The following is a 22,737-nucleotide window of genomic DNA, read 5'->3' as shown; positions in this document are numbered from 1 at the left end:
AAAAGGTGTTACGCGGCTAGTGTTCTGCAATAGTGCCTGGGAGATTCAACTCTTCCAAAAATTACTTTAAAAGCTCATCATCTGGAATAAGAACCAATTAATAGTTTTATTCATTCACTTTGACAACTGGCAGGATTCTTCCCACTTTTTAAAAAAGTACTTCAACATTTTCATGTACTCCAAAGCAGATTCTTCTGATTCACAGTTCAGTTTTAAAGGGAAGGTGAGGGGGTGTAGGGTTTTCCACATTTTTTAATTTATTTTTATTGTCTATACATCAAAAGGATGGAGTAAAAAGAAACACAAATCCTTTGGGATTAACAAAGCTGGTAACAGAACAACCTTCACCTCACTTTGGCAGCATAACTAGGAAAACAGTAGGGAAAACTCATGGGGTTTTCTATTACTTCTATTACTAAAAAGCTCTAAGCACTACATCCAAATTTAATCCATTTCTTTTGTATGTACATATATAAACAAAGGCTGTAGTCATTAATAAACCATATCATTTTGCTTAACTCATGACAGATGATAATAAAAAAACCTTTGCTTTCTGATATTTGTTCAAGACTACAGATTATTTAAATTAAACATCTGTCCTTACAAACAGAAAAATACCAGTATTTACATAAAAAGGAATTTGTTTACATAAATACAGAAAAAAATTTATAGCTAAAAAGATCTTTCACAAGCTACATGTAAATTGAAACTGTATATCTTCATTGGTCTGTTTTTCCCTGATACTCCATCTTATTTCCTGCCTTTCTACCACTCAAGACACCGAGCAGCTAATTTAGTGTCCTTTCAAAACCTACAGAGCACATATAAGTGAAATTTTGTAAAAACTGGTACCTGGAGACTTTCCTGTGACCCTGCATGCTGAATAAATCCATCATTGCCTTTCAAAATCCATTTTTACCACAAAACATCTATATTAAAGTACTTTTGTGCCTCCTCCCTCAGACAGATGAGGCATCATCAGACAGATGAGATGATTCAAAACATTTATGTATATACTTACACTTGACACTCTACCAAATGTACATAACCCATGTAGAATCTATGGAAAATCTCTCCTTGTTTTCTATTTCACAGTAACAGAAGATCAAGGAATAACAAAAACCAGCCCAGGTAAGGCCATACAGACATGCCTACTAATGTCGAGATTATTGCTACTAGACCACCCCCTCCTTACATATCTCAAAAGAAAAGAAAGTCACGTCAGACAAAGAAATTTCAGTTCATAGCAATGTCGAAGTGCCCTTACTGTCATCTTTCAGGACTCCAGTGCTTATAAATCCAGGCAGGCTTGAAACACTGACAGATTAAAGTAGACCTATAAAGGTGGAACACAGCAGCATAGAGGCCTCTCTTAAGGAAAGCTAACTCAGTAATGTTGCACACCGAATTTTTGATTCATACCTTTCTTCAGACTGAACGGATCACATGAGATTACTGGGTATGCAGATACAATATAGTACACTTCTCATGGCAATGCAAGGCTAGGCTCTTCAACAAGGAATGGAAAATTAGCTAGAAAGTATGCTCCCTAGCAAGAGGTAGCTTGTATCAGTGGGTCAGTATTTCCCTGTAGGTCACTAATTTGGAAATTTTGGAAAAAAAAAAAAAAAACAACACAGAGGTGAACTATAAAATAACCAGAGATAATCCAGAAGGAGGTAAAACAAAAACAACAAAAACCCAACCAACCAAAAAAAGACTTTCAAAATCCATGTCAGGTACCCAAGAGAAACTTAACAAGGGAACAGCTAAAAAAAAAAAAAAAAATCAATCAGCTGAGCATAAGACTCTGATTAACCAACTTAGAATGGATCCCTGCAGTCAAGGTATTCAGGGATACCCTCCTCAGGCAGGTGAGTTGCTGGCCACTAGGAGGAAAGAAAGTGATGATCCAGTAGGGGCCTGGCAGCAGAGCACAGGTGATGAGGAGCCACCGGATGCTCTCCGGGAGACAAGTAATCATTTAGATAAGGATCTGCTTCTTCACAACCCAGAGCTGCAAAATGAAGTCACAGCTGGGAAGGGAGTGGGCCAAGCAGGGTACTCCAACAGGCCCAACACTACTAGAGCCAAGTTTAACTACCATAGCTCTATATTTGCAGCTTAATTAGATCATGTTTCTAATATTTCAGGAAGACAGCACTCCAGTGATTTCAGTAACAGCCTGTACAGACTGCCCATAAGACAGAGGTGTGTGTTTTTATTGTAAAAATTCCGCTCAACTATCCTGCCTCTGAAAAATACCCTGCTTTCCTATTACCAGGAAAAAATATTCTGACAAATAATCTTCATTTACAAGAACTACAAAAAAATGTCTACTTCCTCTCTAGCATAAATATGCAGATTAGCAATTAATTGCAGAAGAAATACATTAACAGCTGAACTTCCCTTTGAAAAATTGCAGTAAAATGGAAAGTCATACCGTGAGACCACACAGAAATCAGCTGCAGCGAGTGACTAGCATTTCTAAAAATACTGACTTCATCTATATTTAAAACAGTTTAAAAATAAATATTCAATAAGTTCAAAAAGCATATTGCTACAGTTTTTCTTAAAAGAGTTCAAAACACTTGAGTTGTGTAATCAGTAAAATTAGTGTTTTTAAGTTAGTCTTAAAGCCAAATTTCTTTTAAACACATCTTGGCAAAGGCATTTCTGAGATGAGACTCGTGCATACTTTATTCTTACACTTGCTGCTTAAAGAAGTGCTCCAACCTCCAGAAAGATTCTATACATTAATTAACCAAGTGTCATCTGATACAACTATCAGTTGTTCAATTTATTTCATGCTGACTTTGAGCTACGGACAGTCATTTCCCATTTTTCCTTCTGACTGAAAAAAGGATTTAAGATTTAGTCCTTCCCCAATAGTCAGTCAATCTTTATCATTAGTAGGAATGGCAAAAACATCTTAACATCACATATGCAATGTACATTCACTGGCTTAGGAGATTGTAAAACTTTAATCAGGAGAATAGCCACTCTCCATATTTCACAGAGAAATGTATGAAAAAAAAATCATGTAATTGGAAAGGTAATCATCACAATTTTTAGTGATTCAACCTACTTCTTTTTGCTTGCTCCATACATTTTAAAACATATCGTCTTCCTATCCTCCTACATTCCCTATTTTTCACAGCCTTTTTTGCTGTTAATCCAGATTGTTAATTCAAATTGTAATCATAATTTAAGATACTATGGCTTAATTGAGGTCTCAAAATAACTTGCATGACTCCAGTTCTTTCTTGAATGCTTAATCTGACACTCCCTGCTGTACCCATTGCTTTCAACAGCTACAAGAGCTACTGATTTCATTGTGACTACTCACAACAGCAAGTCCTATGAGCATCTGTATTTGGTATGCTATAAAATGTTTACTATTTATAAACAAGGTACAACTTTTTTGATATCTGCAGAGTAGGTTTATAAAAATGTGCAATATGCTAGCCAGAATTTAACAGCTAACCAAGGATCATGAGAAGCAAGGGTTACAGACAATGGAGATAACGAAAAATCACCATGGTGAATGCAGGTGCATTTACTCTTGCATTGTTTGTGATTTTTCCGTCATATAGAATTTTTTAGGATTACATTGCAAAGTTTTCAAAAAGTTCCTCTCCCCTTTACTTCCAAAGCAGCTTTTAGAAAGGGAGCAAAGCAAGAAAATAATCACTTTGAAAAGCAAATGCAAGGCGGGGCACTCTAAAGTGTAATAAAGAAATTGGGGCAGAACCCCCAAAACCCCATTTCTTTTGACACAGAAGGCTTGAGATTAGCAAGAAAGGATGAGTTGGAGCAATAAAAAGTCCAATTTTAAGAACTAGGCAAGGGCATGTACTCCACAGAGCTTTCAAAGAGAATAAATTTTAATTTGTCTAACAGAAGTGATGAAATGAGTTACCAGAGCAATTAGACAAAGAGGCAACCAAGAATAAGCGTATTATTTATATTCTATATGAATTGCACATTTAGCATAAATACTTACAAAGTTTAAGTCATAAACAATTTGAAAGTTAGGACAAAAGTGGCACGCTCTTTAGAAATGTTATATAAATGTAACTGTCAGGATTTGACCATGTTTCTTCAAAAGTATCAGTGAGGCAGCAATGTTGCTTTTCAACAATCATGAATTTAAGAATCCATTTATTAAGCCCAGTGAATAACTGTTGTGTTCTAAAAGCAACTATATCACTTGGCTTAGACAAAGCACATCTAAGATTTATGCTCCTTTACAGAATCCTGCAAAGTTGTAGGCAAGATTCAATATATTCAATTCAAGGGAAGTTTATTATTTACTGTAGATGGTCGTGGTAGGTAAATTCTGTCTCTTGAACCACACACAAAACTAGTAAGTGGCTGAAACTTGGATCTCAGTAATGAACCCCTATTAATGTATAGACAGGTGGGAAAGCTAAGTCCCCACTATCACAGAAAGGATTCAGCTAGCATTATTGAGATATATGAATCAAGTTTCCCCAGGAAACAATTGCACACACAAATCACTCCCATTCCACAGTGAAACACTGGAAGGCTGAGAAACACACTAGGTACATCTTCACGGGCAGTTTGGATGGCTCCCTGTGTCGCTCGAGTCCTGCTCCATTGGTGGTCCACAGTAAACATCAGCTAGATCAGTTAACTAGTTTTCCCCAAGAAAAAGCCAGAACACAGTTGATGAAATAATTTGTCATTAACTCCAATGTAAACCAACTCTAGACAGATACTACTACAGCTATAACTTAGCAACTGTCTATGGGTCACAGAAAGCCATAAGAAAATAATCTGGAGAAAACTCAAATTTCTAACACTGTCATCCTGAAATACAGACTTGTGTTTACTTATCAACTGCACATGCCATTACAGTTCTTTCTTACTGACTATAGTGCATCATTCTCAAATTACTGTTAGCAGCATGTTAATAAATTGTTGTCACATGACATTAAACAGGTAATATATTAACTGATGCATTTCCAGGTTATCGCGTCTATCACACAACATAGAAATAAAATTGTATTTCCTGCTAATATATTCCATTCCAATAATTTTTCTGAAATTTGTGAAACTTCAACAGTTAAGCAAGCCTTCCACGTGCTTTAAATCCTGTTCATCTTGTTTTGTTAGCCTTACTATCATGAAACACCTACGTTGAATTGAAGATGGAAGTATTTCCATATAAATCAAACTGAACAGAACCATGCAGAGACCAAAGCAATTGTTTATGCTGTGAATTTTGTACTTAACAAAATCTTATAGTTTGTAGTAGATTCAAGAAGCAGATAGAAGAAACAGAAAGACAAACTCCTGAATACAGTCAAGTTTCATTTAGTCTCCTAATATTATTTATAGTTACTTTATGCTAGCAATCTATGTAGTCTCTAAAAGAAACACATGTACTTCAATTAGTAGAGGAGATAAAACACTGAAGGATGTATTTCAGAAAATAGCCAACAATGGGACAACTAAGGGGCCATGGCAAAAAGAAGGTCCATAAAAGAAAAGTCCAATGAGTTTCCCTGTTTCGCAGGTAACCATTCCATGTACAGGCTTGAGTCCTCTCTGACACACAAACACACAAAGTCACTTCCCTTGATTTTGCTTTTCCCACTCAAAATACCACCATTTTATTCAGTAGACCTGTGCCTTAGACAATGACCTTAGAATCTAATACTACTCAGAAATTAAGACCAGCTTCTTCTCTGCAAAACTCTCACAGCAAACTTTAATCTGAGAGATGCAGAGGATAAAGTCACTGTAATCACGTTTTACCCTGCACTGCCAAAGTTATTACCTTACTAACCTTGTATGTGCTTATTATAAAAATCATCCATTTATGTTACAGTGAATTACTTTACGTTAACACTGGGAACACAACACCTGAAATGAATTTCAAGTGACAAGACCATCATCAATCATACTTTCTCAACATTAATGCCACTACATAAAGCCTTCTGCTTCACTGCTTGAAAACATAGGTGGTTTAGGCAGAAAATGTTTTGCAAGTGGTGCCATGTATACTGACACATTTCCTAGATTAGCAGGTTCTTTGAACATATAGCACAAATCAACCAAAATAGCCTTGTTGACTAATATTTAAAAGACAAATCATTACAAATATTAGTAAAGCTAGAAGCAACTTACTTAATCCACATTTCTAACAATTTTGAAGATTACATCCCAAATAGGGAAAGGAACAAACAAAAAAATACATAAAAATTAGAAAACATCAGTGAGGTCTTCCTTTTGTGCTAAGTCCTCAAAACCCAACAATTTGATTTGTAGACATTTTATCAGATTGCACAAGACAATACTACAAAGTAAAAAAGTGTAGGCATTAAATTAAGAAGAAACACATCCTATCAAGACTGTACATAGTAACATTGGAATCTTGATTTCTTATGGTACCAGTTTGTTATTTTCAGTTAATATTTTAATTTGCAGCTGGTTAGATCCTATATGATGTCCTAACAAAGTAATTTCACAAAAGCAACTTTTTGCAGTGGAGTTATAATACAAAGACCAGCCAAGTTATTACTTCAATTGCTAGGCTCAAGGTGGGGGAAAAAGGGGCTGGATTTAAATACAAGTATGACAAATCTACTGAAAAACCACCACTAGACTATGAATGGAAAGTTCAGTTATGCTATCATTGATAATTACAAGTCTTTGTAAAATAAACTCTTCAAACCCACAATAAAAGCACTCATGCTACACAGGAGTATTTACACATTCTCAAACATTTGCTTATAGCTTTAAAACGTGATGTTCAACAAGCACTAAAACTTTAGGACAAAACATTTTCTGAACTGTAACATTCGTTAAGATAAGAATAATGTAATGATTCAATCTAGTTGATGCATCACCTGGCACTACTGGAAGCATCCCAGCCAGAGTCAGGTTTTTCAGTATCTATTATCCCCACCTCTAGAATTTATTCAAGAGCTGTTTCAGAGGAGGAGCATTGGAAACACAGAAGCTAACATGACTGCGTGAGCTGGAACCAGAGCACTGAACCTCCTCTCCTCCAGTATCAAACCTCGGCAGATCTACAAGCCTAGAGACCGAAAATTAAAAGAACAGCCAAGGTTAATCCACCACAACCTAAGGGCCAAACTCCCCCTCAGCGGCTCACTCACTCCCCCTCCTCAACGGGACAGGGGGGAAATAGCATGAGAAAGCTCATGGGTCATGATAAAGACAGGGAGATTGCTTACCAACTACCACTGCAGGCAAAACAGACTGGACTTGGGGAAAATTAATGTAACTTACTGTCAATTAAAATCGACTCAGGTAGTGAGAAACAGAGACAAACATTAAAACAATGCCTTTCCTCCCCTCTCTCCCAAGCTGAACTTTACCCTTTCACTCCAGAGCAGCGTGGGGGGCAGAGGGCAGGAGCAGCTATGGCTGGTCCATAACAGCTCCTCTCTGTAGCTCCTACCCACTCATGTATTTCCCCTGCTCTGGCATGGTCTCTCTCGCATGCTGCAGTCCTTCAGGAAAAAAAAAAAAATTTGCTTCAGTGTGGGCTCTCCACAGGCTGCGGTTCCTTCAGGAACTCTCCACCTGCTCCAGTGTGGGGTCCTCACTGGTGCCATGAAGATCCACTCCAGCATCATGGAGCTGCTCTTCTGACCTTGGTGTTCCCTCTGCTGTTTCTCACTCCTTTTGGTTCCCTCCTCCTCTCTCTGTCAGGTGTTTTGCCCTTTCTTAAATACATTTCCCCAAGGCACCACCACCGTGGCTGTGGGGCTCAGCCGTGCCCTGCGGTGGGTCGGTTGGAGCCGGCTGGAACCGGCTGTGTCTGGCACGGGGCAGCCCTGGCCTCTCCTCACAGAGGCCGCCCTGCAGCCCTCACTGCCAGTGCCTGGACACCTGCACCCAGTACACAGGTTTAGTCAAGACTACTAGTGTTATTTTAATAATAAAAAGAGCATTTTATGTGCTCAACCTAAAACCATAATCTCTACATACAGGATTTTCTGATCAATCACACAGGAAGAGTATTTGTATCAGACACTAAGTACTAAGTGGCACTAGAGAAAAGTAGTTCAAAAAGCCTAAATGCATCTTCAGAAATTCCATCATTTCTGGGGATCAGACATTACAGGGAAGCTCACACTGAACGCTGCAACACTTCCAGCAGGTGGGAGACGTTGTCCACCCTTACGCCCATTGCAGTTGACCACACAGGGCGGGAACTGTGGAGGCAAACTGCTGTCCAATGCAAACTCCTGTTCAAACAAGTCAGACAACTGCTAACATAGTAAGTAATTTTCTCCATTATTTGAGGACACTGCTGATAAAGGCAACTCCTGGCCGATGATTCAGCAGCCTCTTCTCCCCTTTCCCCCTTTTGTCTCATTTCAGATTCCTCTGGAGCAATCCTCCTTTGTGCAGTACCAAGTATAACACAGCTCTGATATGGGTCTGTGGGTCTGAACCGTGACAGTAAGCCAAATCTTCTGATTTCAAGAAATCAAAAATTAAAACAACTATCTTCAAAAAGGAGATCCAATACTGCCAGTAATATCACAACCTAAGTTCACTATGTGGCCACAACTGAAATTACCAAAATGTAGCATAGCATTACTGTAGAAATGTTTGTGTATTAGTGTAAACACAGTGAAACCCTCATGAATAAAATATAATGCAATTTGAATTAATAAAAGTTTGCTTTAAGTTATAAAACAATTGTAGAGCAAATATTACAACTTACATGGACTACAGAAAATGTTTAGGCTTTCTACAGTTTAATCATCATTAATGGCACAAAGGAAATTACTTACTATCGAATGGGTCAGAGAATACAGAACGAAGGTCCTTGCAGTATTGATTTTGCACATAAAATGAACTCCTTTGGCTGCATTTGCAAGTCAAGAAGGCTTGAATAGTATTAACTCCCCCTATTATTGACCCTCAAGGAATAGTCACATAGTCGAGATGTCAAACTTATTTTTAAAGGATGAAACAAAACATATGACTGCTTCGTGGGCTTGACTAGTAAGTGATTAAAACATAACTCTTACTAAACTGAATTTGTGCCAGTGTCAACATAAAACTTTGTTTAAAAGTCAGTACTATGAATTATTTACTGTTCTCTCAAATCTCAGTATCAACACATCAATTCACTCCCATTATATTCCTCCTTTATAACCCTGGCTAGAATCACCCTGTAACATGCAGGACAGTGGCGGCATGAGCCTGCAATGTAGTGAGCAATGTAACAAGGCTAGGCGACCACCCAAAGTATTCAATGCTTTGGAGACCTAGGAAGCGTAGCTTTAGCACAAGCACACTCCCATAAAGTAACAGCTTCAGAGCACCTTGGAAAAGACAGGGCAGGCCTTCACCATGAAATCATTCCTGTGTAGGGACAACTCCTTCTGAAAACCTGTGAATGTGACTGTTTGGAGTAGCACCAAACAACCTCTGAGAGGCAAAACGTGCACCACAGTACAAATAATCAACACCACCACACAAACAACCCACACTGGAAAACTATGCTGCTTTAACGTTGTTGTGGTTTAGCCCCAGTTGGCAATTAAGAACCACAGAGCCGCTCGCTCACCCTCCCCCCCGGTGGGGTGGGGCAGAGAATCAGAAGAGCAAAAGTAAGAAAATTTGTGAGTTGAGATAAAGACAGTTTAATAATTGGAACATAATAATAATAATAATAATAATATTGTAATGAAAAGGAAAACAAGAGAGCGAGAGAGGAACAAAACCCAGGAAAAAACAAGTGATACAACCGCTCACCACCCACTGAGTGATGCCCAGCCAGTCCCCAAGCAGCGATCGCTGCCCCCCAGCCAACTCCCCCAGTTTATATACTGATCATGACGTCACACGGTATGGAATAGCCCTTTGGCCAGTTTGGGTCAGCTGTCCTGGCTGTGCCCCCTCCCAGCTTCTTGTGCACCTGGCAGAGCATGGGAAGCTGAAGAGTCCTTGACTAGTGTAAGCACTGCTCAGCAACAACTAAAACATCAGTGTGTTATCAACATTATTCTCATCCTAAATCCAAAACACAGCACTGTACCAGCTACTGGGAAGAAAATTAACTCTACCCCAGCCAAAACCAGGACAAACGTTGAAGAATTGAACCACTAATGAGAGCCGGAAGAAAGATTCCTCAAAACTATGTGCCTGAAAGACCATCTTTCTACTATCTATGTTCAGGGTAATTTGTCCCTTAGAAGCTTATAACAGACTGTTAAAGCCAGAAGTATTGGCTGAAATCAAACTACCCCATAGAAGATACAAGTATTTAGCCTAATTTTATGACCCTGTGAACATACAAAGCCCTTCTTTAGAAATAGCATTCAAGCCTCATTTGGATTATCACACCATTAAGATCTTTAATTCTCAAATTCTACTAAAACAAGGATTGACCATTAAAAAGTGCTGAGAAGAAAGCGTAAATAGCCAGATGCTGCAAAAACACTAAAACATACTCCCAAAAGCACACATAAGTAATGCTTACCAAAGTAGTAATGTTATCAAAATACATTAAATAAGAGACAAATTAAATAACAAATCAGTGATGCTATTTAAGGCTCTATTACTTCTTAATTAAGTTAGGCCATGATGCACAACTTCTGTGCAAAGTCAGGAAGATATCTCTAACTATCATCGTGCCTGAAAGTCAGCACATCTCTCTTGATTGATTTCTCCTTTGCAGCAGACACATAACAAACATCCATGTGCTACAAAAGCATTACCAAGCACTACTAAGCCAGCTGTACTTGCAGAACTTAGGCCTAGATCAAACAGTATTTCAACAACTACTTTTCACAAACGACACTGGAAGTGTGCTACTGTGTCATGACTTCTATTGAAATGTGCCTCTTCACTCCAGATAAGGCTGAGGAAAATCGCTAAAAGATTATTCTCCTAATTTGTATGTGGTGGGAACAGCAACCATTACCATCTTTGGATCTTAAAAAGATTCCTTATGTACAATCCTGTCCTTAAAAGTGTATTCTGATAGTTTCACTGAAATGTAATTGATTATTATAGTTTTGTTCCATTGAAAACTACACTAATTATCCAGCTACCAGGTGTCACACTCCAGTTATGCCTCTGTTTGGTGTAACAGAATAACGTTAGATTTACCTCTGTAAAAAATGCTGGATTTCTGGCCCTCATTTCCAAAAGACTCAATTTAATAATATTCCTAGCATCTCCCAGCAGTGCACTGTGTGGGCTAAAATTAGCTGAAACAGCTTATTAAATGTGGTTTCGCAAACTAAATTAGTAATCAAAACCCCACAACTTCAATCAGGAGCTTTGGAATAGGACAGAAATCACTAATCTACTTTTACTCCTCACTCTGAAAATACGGTGAAGTTTAATACACAAAATGTATGTATTAAAACTAAAAACTAATGCAAAGCTGAAATACTGCAATAACTTAAAACATAGCAGTTCTATAGAAGTTAGTTGTCCAAGCTCATGAGAGTGTTAAAATTTCTAAACCGTGATTACAGAGGATAACATAAAGAACTACTTCTTTACTATAAAGCAGCTATTGGCTTTAACAAAGTAATCTGGGTTAAATTAATTATATAAAAGATAGTGCGTGTTCGTAAGAAAAAGTTGAAGATTCTTCCTCAAACTGAAAAGTCAGGTAGCCTACTCATTACAGTTCCTACTGTTTTTCAGACTTCTCCACAGCTACTCACAAAACAGGCCAATTCCAGAAGTCCATGAAGCTTCTCAAAAGTATTTTAAGTAGATGCAGATAACCTGCGTACTTATCCACATTTCCATAGAATACATTCATTGTTTTCAAATCCCACACAGTGTTATCAGCTTTCAGCAGGAACATTATGCATCAACTGGAATAAGGATATCTCTAGTTGCAGTTGTATTAAAGAGTTCTAATGGAAATGTTCACATAACAGTATCATGATTTTCACTGCACATTAAATAATTCCACAGACTCCAGTTATGTTCAAAATTAACAAATTAGAAAATTAGCATACTGGCAGCTTCTTAAAGGAATGCATTTCTACTTCACACTGTTTACAAAACACTCATGGTCAACCTTGATATTAATGTGACATAGCAATATAAGGCTTTGAAAACCTTTTTAAAAAGCAATCCAAACTGCCTTCATGTTATTCAATGCTGTATTTTCTAGGACTAAAATTCTGTGCATTATACATGATTACCAACTTTTAAACCCTGTGAAGAGTCTAATACTGTAAAACTAGCAATTCCTAAATTGATCTCTGAATTACTAACAGAAGAACATTCACACACAGTATTTACCGCAGGTGTCCTAACTAGATTTGATACCTCAAACATTCATACAATGAAGAATTTATTTTTGCCTGACATGTTCTGACTTATCCTCATTTCAGTTCTCACTAACAAAAGGGGAAAAAAAAAAAAAAATCACAAATCACTATTTTACTTGTGTCAACAAAAAACTGTTGCAAAATGTTGTGGGAGAAAAGATCGATACGAAGAGAAAAAACAGTTGTCTGTATGGGGCTAACATTTTGAATGAGAAGTCACATTACTCCCTTTGCGGGAAACAAGTTTAAAATCCTCTAGCAGAAGTTTCTTTACAATGCACATCACATGCTAAATTCCATTTAAAATTAATGAACTCTCAGCTCATAATGAACTTTTTTTTAGTGCTGTCAGCACTTTTGATAGGGTTTCTGGTATTCTCCAGATAGAAGCAGATAAATTTAAAAATCCAAAAGACTACCATCCAAGAGTGTCACTAAACAATGCAACAAAAGTTGTAAAAATCAGACTTTTCAGACTTACCGCCAGTGCTTTAGATAACTTTGTTCTATAGTTATTCAAAACAATTGCATCAATCTCCTTAAGCGGCACATATGCAAAGCCATCTCTAATAAACACTCTTCTGGCTCTAAATAGATCCACAGCATCTGCAAGTCCAACCTGAGAAAGTAGAAAAACCCACACTGTGGAATAGCAAAATAATGCAGTAACAATGTTTACAATCCTAAGATTCAAGATGGACCAGTAAAACTTTACGTCGTTCTCTGTCTTTTAACAAAGCTCTATGCAGGCAAAACGCAAAGATTTTGAAATTAAACATTGACTTTGCAATAGCTCATCATTATTTTGGTGGGAAAATATTGTTTACTTACAGAAAGTCATGCAACTAGGCAAAATAAGCTACTTTAAAGTTTGTATCTATGACTATTAGCCCAATTATGTAGCTTTGCATCACTTACTGATTTGATATTTGAAAATGGACTTCTGTTGGCCTTCTGTTTCGGGCATCTTGAAATATTTGATTCATGTAAGCTACATACAAAAGGTCTTGGAAACAGATCTGGAACCTAACCAACTTCGCTCCAAAGAAGAATCAGTGGGCTACATTAGATACTTCTTTCCTTTCCCCGTGCTCTCTTGCAAAAAGAATTTCAGACTAATACAATCAGACCAAACCTAGTTTCAACAACAGATGTTTGAGAATGTCTCCATCCCGAACGGTCTGTCAGCCAGGCAAGTTAAGTCATTTGTCTGGGAAACATTAAAACTTAAGACCGTTTTTGTGGCGAAAGACAAGGGATGGCAGAAGAGGACAGAAAACATTAATAGCAGCTAAAAGCTCCCTTCATTCTTCCAGTCCCTCCCTCTACCCTTATACTGACATGAAGACGAGGAACTCTCTTTAGTCGCATTTAATTTAGATACTTTGATTAACTGTTAGCAATAGTATTATGTAAACTTAAAATTAGTAAGTCCAAGTTTGACTGAAAGAGAATGAATGCAAAAAAAAAAAAAGAAAACAGAAAACTATAAAAGGGGTGGAACTTACCAATTTCTACTTACCTTATAGAACATTTGTTCTTTTACTTTAGTCATACTGAGGCCAGGGGTTGATGTACACAGCTCATTTGCCAATTCATTTTTCAGATCTTCACTAATCTAAAATTAAGAGCTTGTTTTAAAGCTGCTGAAATACTTTAGAATAAAGCTTTTTTTTTTAATTAACATAAGGTAAAAGATTACTTAATCTGTAGATATATCATCATTTTAGTTGACAAGGGAAAAAGAATTACATATTCAGCAAGTGATCACTAATTAATTAAGCAGAAACCAGCAAAACACTAGTGGTCAATAGTGTTAAATAACCTTCCTTCTGAAACAGTAGTGCAGATTTTAAAATATAATTTTAAACATTAACACAAGAACTATAAGATATGTTTTTAAAAAGTCAACCTCTTCAAAATAAAACTTGTGACAATCCCTGCTCGTATCTAGATTTACTGTATGCATTAAAACAAAGCATGATGACTCAATGGCAATTAGTAAGGACTTTAAAAACTTTGTCAGATTTTTAATGAAAACATCCATTCCGAAACATCAGCTCATTTTTGAATCCAGACTCTTAAAAAAATGACATGTCATCTTATATTCATGGATTTATCTCTCTTCTTTTTTTTGAGGAGCGAGAACAATGGTATACTTATTGTTCTGTAAAAGTTAGTGCTTTTCCAGTTCTTGAAACAGGTAAGTCAAGCAGCAATGCTCTAATTTAACAACTTAAAGAATTTAAGCCAAAATTTCTAGCTTGAAAAATCATGGACAGTGTTAGACTTCCTAATATAAAAACTTAAATATTGCATATACATAAATATATACATTATGCTTTTTGACTCCTTATAACGCACCAAATACAGCAGAAAAGCCACACCTAAAATTAGCATATTGTAATGATTTTACTAGTCAATAAATCTTTTTGGGGTTTTATTCAACAGAAAACAATTAACAAAAAAATTTGAAATCAAATTGTTCTGCTTTAAATCATGATTAAGCTCAGGCTTTAAAACCTGAAAAAACTAATAAATAAAAAAAATTTAAATCAGAAATAATCCACTCTGATAAAACAGATCATACATGCTGGTAATCCAGCAATGATACCTAGTAAATTAACTACATGCAACAACAGTCTTAAATATTTGCACAATATGTTCTTGATAAGCCTATGGAAATAGTCCCTGACTGAAAGGGATTAAAAGTTAAGGAACACAGAATACCTTCCCAAAACATAGATGGACACAGATGTCACCAAAGTATAACACACTGTGTGACACTGCTCTACATACACTGGACGTGTCCTCCAATACCTATGGAGAAGTGATATAAGGCTGCAGTCAAGAGAGCTTTTAGAGACTGGTCAGGAACCAAGCCAAGGCTATCACATGCAATAGATACCCAGACTCCAAACGCAAGATAAAAAAGGCACTCAGTGTCCTTCCTCTCCATGGAAAGGGATGTGCATAAGCAGTTCAGTTTCTTCTCTGAAAGGGGCAGAATATCTAATTTGTTGACTAACACTTCTATGCAGTTAAATGGGCATTTAAACAAAACTCATCTCCTTCTTCTCAGTTGAAAAACTGAGAAAATGAAACAAAACAAAACACGTTTATTTGAAGTCATAGAATCACAGAATCATAGAATACCAGGTTGGAAGGGACCTCAAGGGTCATCTGGTCCAACCTTTCTTGGCAAAAGCACAGTCTAGACAAGATGGCCCAGCACCCTGTCCAGCTGAATCTTAAAAGTGTCCAATGTTGGGGAAAGTCATAGGAAGGACCCTTTAAGTTCAAACTTGGGGCGGTAGCTCGGCAAATCCCATCTATGAAAGTGATTTGATAGATGCATATGAAATGGCCAAGGCAGCAATGTCTAGAAGGCTTATGGCTACCCTGTCCGCATCTTGATGTAATCTGTAGTACTCTCTCAGGAAAATCAGCTTTAAAAAATAATAATAAAGTTGTCAGCAAGGCAGAAGAATGTAACTTTGAAGACAGAGGAAATCCACAGTAGCATTATATTTCTGCATGGGAAAATCTAATGCTCCAGGGAAAAAGAGTCTGCAAGGAAACCATTTTTCTTTAACAAAGTGGCTGTATCAAAACAATTAAATGCATTTGTGTAAATGATAAGAGAAAACACTTTCAATAAAATACTCTCACTAACAATCTTATTCTTGTTAGTTTTTGAAAGATTCCCGCTTTTCAAACGTGACACCCTGGAACTATATACAAACTTTACACAGTGCTACCAAAACCCTGCTACTCCTTCCAGATGATATATTTCTTGTTTAAGTAAGTATAAATCTAAGTTACCACATCAGCCTGCAAGCTTGCCGTTTACCTAGTATAGACCAAACTTTTAATTTTGATTCCAGAAAAGTAACTTCCATTTTTCAAATCTAACAGTTTTATGCTTTCTCAATAGAAATTGCTTAAGAGAGCCCAGTCTACCATGTCATTCCAAGCCCTCAGTGAAACTGTCTTAGAATAAAAACAGTACAACATATTGAATAGCTATAGTGGTTACACTTGCATTATTTCTTCTAGGATATCTCACTAAAAAAAGTCAAACCGAGCCAAAGACAGGGTTTTTTTTACACTAAAACATTAAAACAGTCCAGTGACAGACAGACTTGCAATACTGGGGGGAGAATGAGAAGAGGAAAAAGCAAGGATTCCTTGCTTATTTGTTTTCCAAAAATGAATTAGCTCATTTTCATCAACAAAACCATTTTATTCAGTATTACACTTAATTTCAAGGGTTTTTTAGCTTTTAACATACACATTAAATAACTATACTGACTTCACAAGCTGTCTAGATCCTTCTTTATTAGTAATTTGACCATATAAAACTTGTACAGATGTAAAGTCACCATGATTTTAGATTTTCTTGCATGTCACTAGCAAAAAATTTAACACTGTTGGGGTAAAAGTGATCCTGGCGAAACCTCCAGAAAAATAGGTTAATGGGCCATGACTAAAGATTTGGATAAGATTGTGGACAGTGTTACCAAAAATACACTTTCATCAGAAATTGTATTTTTTTAAACAAAACACAAATATTATTGCAAAACAATATTTATAATCTAAATAAATAATACTCATAAAGCTGTTAAATAATTTACTTCTTACAGTCTCAAGTATCTTATAGGTTAGACAAACCTTCAGCAGCCCTGCAAACACTTTGCTCCTTGCCTTTTCACCAAATTCTCATTGCCTTCATGTTTCCAGCTAATGGAGAGAGAGGAAGAAGAAACAAGGATATCCCTAGCCCCTAACTAAAGCTGGGACATGACTCCAGAATGCATTTAAAAAGAAAACTTGCTTCCCTAAAGACTGGAATATTAAAAATAACCTTGCATTGTCATTCAGGATTTCACCATTTTCACATAAAATTGACTGAAGATGCAATGCAATGAAAATAAGCTCCTTACAGTCTAAGCTCAGACTCAAGCTTTCAGTTAGGTCATGCCTGTACCTCTGTATACAGAGGATCATGAAACATGCATCCCAATTTTTCTTGGTTCATGGAAGCTGGAAAAGCTTTTTTTTTTTCTTTTTTTTTAATTTTAATAAGAACACTACGGTTTGTACATTTAATAATTTCATCTCTAAAATGGCACCCACAAGAACACATTCCGGTAATCATTAAAAAATTAGACACAATTAAATACAGCTTTTAGGATTCCAATCAAGATTGGAAAGATAAACAGACTGCTTATCTTTTTACAGCACTCAATGTTCACCAGATAAAATACTGTGATGTTCAAAAGATTTAAAAAAAAAAAAATCAACAGAATTCTTCTGAGGGTGTCATCTGGTGCTCATCTGACCCTCACACTGAACTGATTCAACTCACTCAACAGAAAACAATTCACTAGTTTTGCCTCGCTAGTTTGTTGCCAGTTTAATAGACTGAAACTGCTTACCACCAAGTCAGTCCAAGGCACAAGCAAAGAATAGTAACACCAGGAAAAGGATCTTCCCTTTTCAGTGACAGTGGGTCACGTATCGTAGCTTGAAACAATTCAACACTTCATCCTAAGTTTTTGAGACTTAGAAAAATTACAAAAATCAAGACATAAAAAGGGAAGGCGTAAGAGGAAAGGAAGGAAGCAAGGATTTGGGACACGTTGCATTATTTCTAGTTTTTTTGCTTTCTACGTGCAGTTTATTCATTTATTTTAATCACATTAAATCATTAATTGTCCTGGAAACACAAAGACACATAAATTTAGATTAAAATATGAATAATTTAATATGTAAGGCTTGGTTAAACAAACACTGACAGTGAGGCAGTCCAAAAACTTCAAAATAAATTTGATATCCCTACTCTGTTTTAATGAAGAGATAAAGATGCATGCACACGTTATACTACTATACATGCACAACTACGTAATTTTGCTGTTCCTTACTGGGAGGCTTAGAAACAAGAACTCAGTGCACGAGTCCTTTCCCTTTCTAAGACTCAGCTTCAGGTATTTACGTGCACGCGTCACTGGTGTCCTTAGAAAGTGAACTTTTTAGAATTTGCTTTTAGTCTCAGCCAGTACACTCAAACAGCAGAACACCCTTCTCAAAAAGAGATGGTGTCAGTCTCTCAATACTGCGCTATATTGCAATTCTAAGTATCAAATGGACAAAAAAACCCAATTTCCTAGTCAATCTTCTCCATTGCCACACAGCACAGTACAAACTAAGCTAGAACTGGAATACAAAAGTATTAACCTAGATACCATTAAATTTAAGAATATAAATTTAAGTGTATTCAACTGGTTAATGAATACTAGCTTGATTAGGAAAGGACATCATTCCCAGCTGTCCTACCAATTAAGAGCATTAAAAGCCTTAAATAAAACCTTCGAGGCTCACAAATCTGATTACAATGTTTCTTAAGAGATATCAATTCCGTTTTGGCTCGGCACAAATGGATTAAGAAGAAATTTGTATTTCCCATGGTACTACAACTTACTATTTTAGCTCAAGTTCAGATTGCTGGCATTCCTAAAAACATAAAGTGCTGTGCTTGGAATTATTATGTATTCTTATCTATTGACTGAAATGTTGTTTGGGCTTTTTCTTTTTTTTTAAGTCAGGAGTGGGCGTGGAAAGAACATTTTATGAATCTTCCTCAACTATGCAGCTAATTCATCGTTACCATAATCACAGAGAATCTCAGTGACACAGGTCCAGTTTCCTACATTCCTGACAAACATTTCCCTACATCCATGAAAAGGAAAGCTTAACAAAACAATTACTACAGGTTACTCTAGAAACATCACCACATACATATTAGAGTCACACATGACTGAAGAGCTAACGGAAGATCCTTATGAGAAATACAGCAAGAAGTTTTCTTCCATTTACAAATCAGGATTCTAACAACAGACTCAATTTTACAGAACCGTGTTAACAAATGTTTCTCTAGATTCAATCACAGGATTAGCAGGGAACAGTATTTCAGTGTTTACAGACCATTTTATGAAGCTTACGTCCAAAACAGCAGCTAGTAAATTCTACTTGCAGTGTAATTACATCCTGCACAAACTATCCTATCAGCTTTTATGCTGTTGTACCAAGGAACAATATAAACATTTCCAAAGTTACTGCATTCACTGCTATGTGAAGAATAAATTAATTTTGGAAACATTCTTAACTTCAACCACTATGAAAGAACTTAACACCTTGATTATCCAAATAATTTATTTTCTTCTTGAATAACATATGGATATCATTTTTTAAAATACACTATTGATTTCCCAATTTTCTCTTCCCTTGTGCTCCAAAAGAATGTCTAAAGTATTTATAGAAAGAGAGACACTTGTTGACACCATTCTCCTCGTTTATACTAAGTTTCTTCCTGGAATCCAAAATTGCCGATTGCTAAGAACTGAGGATCTACAAGGATCAGTTAGGACTTGCTATTCTTTCATCATTTCCAAGCCATTAGATAAATGGCAGTCAAGTGTCACCTGATCAACCACTGAGTGCTAGAGCACATTATCACACAAGTAGTGTGGGTACCCTTCCCACCTCTTCTATCATAAGCTGAAGAACATCATGTAGAAGATACCTATTCTCTACTGCCTTTCTGGTACAGCTGCCATTTCAAATTACTTTAGAAATCCAGGGTTACAGTAGAACATCTGCCTCAGGATTCAGACTGTGTTCCAAATGTTGCCTAGTTGTTTTCAGCTAGATTAGGAGGAAGGTTGTTTTTATTCATCATCTCATTTTTACCACAGCCTCTTTTGCAATTTTTATTTCAAAGCACACAACTTTTTCAAAGCCAGAAGAGAATGTACTTCAAAACAGAAAGAGTGTGTATAGTACCCTGTACAGGAGGATTCAACCTTACAGTGGACTCTAAAGGTCCCATTTAACTCAAACAATGAGCCACGCTAAGCTATTTAATAAGAATTATAGTGCTCTAGTGCACTAAAAGGGGCATAACAACTGTACAGTTTGTGTTTTAGTTTGACTTTAGTTTCACAAGTCAATTTTAAGCAATAAAAGCTATCTTCTAAGGGTCCATTTAGATTTCTGTGGATAATCAGCATCTGTTTCTAATCAAACTGAGATGATTACCAAATTAAAACTTTTAATTAGCATTTTGCATAATTTACAAACTGTTGTTCATTATGTTTATGAAGGTGAAAAGGGACATCCCCGGTAGCTATATATTCTTCAGTCACATTTATTACTTAATTCCACAATTTTATAGAACATCACCAACACCATATGTGCAAACACATGCAACTAGAATTACTGCATCAAAACGCTAGTTTTCTCCATGACTAATAACAAAGTCATGCTTATAGTTCAAGGATCCATTACAGAAGGGTAAATAAAGACTCCTCCCCAACCATCCTGTCAGTGCACAAAAAAATGGCAAGTGCAAGTTCTCCTCTCCTTCTATGCAACATTTCTCCCTTTCAGATTTATGAGATGTACTTATATTCTCCTGTGAATCAAGCTTTATTAAAAATCTTTATATGAGAATACTATAATTCATTTTAAGCATAAATGTTTTAAATTAAACCTCACCCCATCTACCCATCCCTCACAATGTTAACTCACTAGAATACTCAGGTTGCTTTGCAATCAACCCAATTACTTTATGAGACTGCTTGGCAGAAGACATTACTTCACTATTACTTTGCAAACAGACCTGCCAGTTGGCCTACCAAATCCTCAGACTGCCATACAACAGCCCAAAGAGTACTACCTACTCATTGAACTGGATTCCCACACTGCTAATAGTTCTGAGGAAAGAGGTCGCCCCAGGATTTTCTTCCCCTAATACATAACTACAGGCAACTAGAGGTAGCCATAAACCGAGAGATCAATGAGCTTTTTTTCTTTATCTGGGACAAAAAGACAATTTTAGAAAAGGAACGGTCAATTCTGCGACAAAGCCACTTGCTTTCACTGAAATTAAATCTACCTTCTGAAACTTGAATGATTAAACTGAGAAATGTATTACTTCCTTTGAAATGAAATACTTTAGGATGAGAGTAACCAGTTACATTTTTTAAAGTGCTAATAGTATACATTTCACTGTCTTATTTAAAAAAAAACTCTAGCATTTTTAAAAAAACTACCCCTAAGCCTTCACACATACAGTTTTGTTTCTATTTTGACTTCAAGCATGGAGCTAAGTGACAGAATACGTATTTTTAGCTTAACTTTGGCAATAAGGCACTATTTCCCACTTAGACATTCATCACTTCTGACCTTTGCAGTCACCTGTAAGACAAGCATCATTGGTTTTCAAGCAAAGGGACAAATGTAAGATTCAAGTAGCAGGAAACTGAGATAAAATTCAGAACCATTCGTTCACAAATGCAAACTGCAGCCTACTTGGACGTAGTTACTGTTTTAGCTTGGCATACGTTTCCACACAGTAAAATTAGGCTCTAGACTGTTTCCACTTTTAAGCATTTTTCCCCATACTGTTTGGGAAAGGAAGAAATATGATTTGATGCTTCTGAAACGCAAAGCCATAAACCCAATCAAAAGAACATTTTGGTTTATACACCTGGTACCAAAATGGATCATTACAGTCATGGCCTTTTAGTGGCTAGACACGATATTGAGTATTTTCACTCACCTATATCTGTCCTTATTAAGCACACAAACTAGTTGCATTCTCATTAATCCAAATCTGACTTTAGGATCTTCCATACCCAATAAAGGTAGTCATAAGACATTTTTTCAAGAAGCTAAACTACAAATATTTATACAACTGCCCCACTATGCAGATAAATGCTTTTGAAGAAAGCATAATAGTGATATCAGAGCACTCATAGGAGTGCTCTGATCATAAAAATGGAAATTAAAGAAGTTTAATTTCTACTGCTTAAAGCTGCTAAAAAAGTACTTCAACCACAACATCAAAGAAGAGCTACTGTGGAAAAAAAAAAAAATAACCCCACTAATGCATTTTGCACTTTCCTTTTATTTTGCAGTTCTTATTCTTTCCTCTCAAATGCTGGCAGATGCACTACAGAGCGTTAGCTCCCCCAACTGACTATTTCCATCTGCTGTTCCTTCCCCATCACTATGATCCTTTATGTGCTTTATAACAGCATTAAAAAAAATTAAGGTGGTTAATTTTGCAACAACTGGCAGTTACACAAAAATAAGGCATCTAAAGTTGTTAAAAAAGTCATCATATTTTTTAAATTTCAAGAGGCTTTTCAGAGGTGAATAAGTTCTAAGATAATTTAAACAGGATCTTTTATGCTCTGTGAAGAGGAAGCAGCAACACAGAAAGATGTATTCCAGAAGAAACATACTACACTTTGAAGTTTATTTCTTCTGCACACTGCAGAAAGATAACACAGAACAGAAGCATTGCAGGGAATCTAAATTCAATTATACATCATCCTTATAC

At 36.4% G+C, this 22,737-nt stretch overlaps 1 protein-coding gene across 3 annotated transcripts in view; it reads right to left on the bottom strand.

Moving 5' to 3' along the window:
* PRIM2 (DNA primase subunit 2) overlaps positions 1 to 22,737 on the bottom strand; it is a 136,340-nt gene that overhangs the window by 95,924 nt on the left and 17,679 nt on the right. For all 3 annotated transcript variants that reach the window (XM_072855233.1, XM_072855232.1, XM_072855234.1), the window contains exons 6-7: positions 13,849 to 13,944; positions 12,808 to 12,945 (exon numbers count right to left, since the gene is read on the bottom strand). In XM_072855233.1, the coding sequence (XP_072711334.1) occupies positions 12,808 to 12,945; positions 13,849 to 13,944 (234 nt within the window). The remainder of the gene's footprint in view (positions 1 to 12,807; positions 12,946 to 13,848; positions 13,945 to 22,737) is intronic.

This window comes from Ciconia boyciana, chromosome 3 (genome assembly GCF_034638445.1).
Source record: "Ciconia boyciana chromosome 3, ASM3463844v1, whole genome shotgun sequence".
In the NCBI taxonomy this organism is placed as follows: Eukaryota; Metazoa; Chordata; class Aves; order Ciconiiformes; family Ciconiidae; genus Ciconia; species Ciconia boyciana.
Note: the sequence above shows the minus strand (reverse complement) of the source record. Positions and strands in the feature narration are given on the sequence as shown.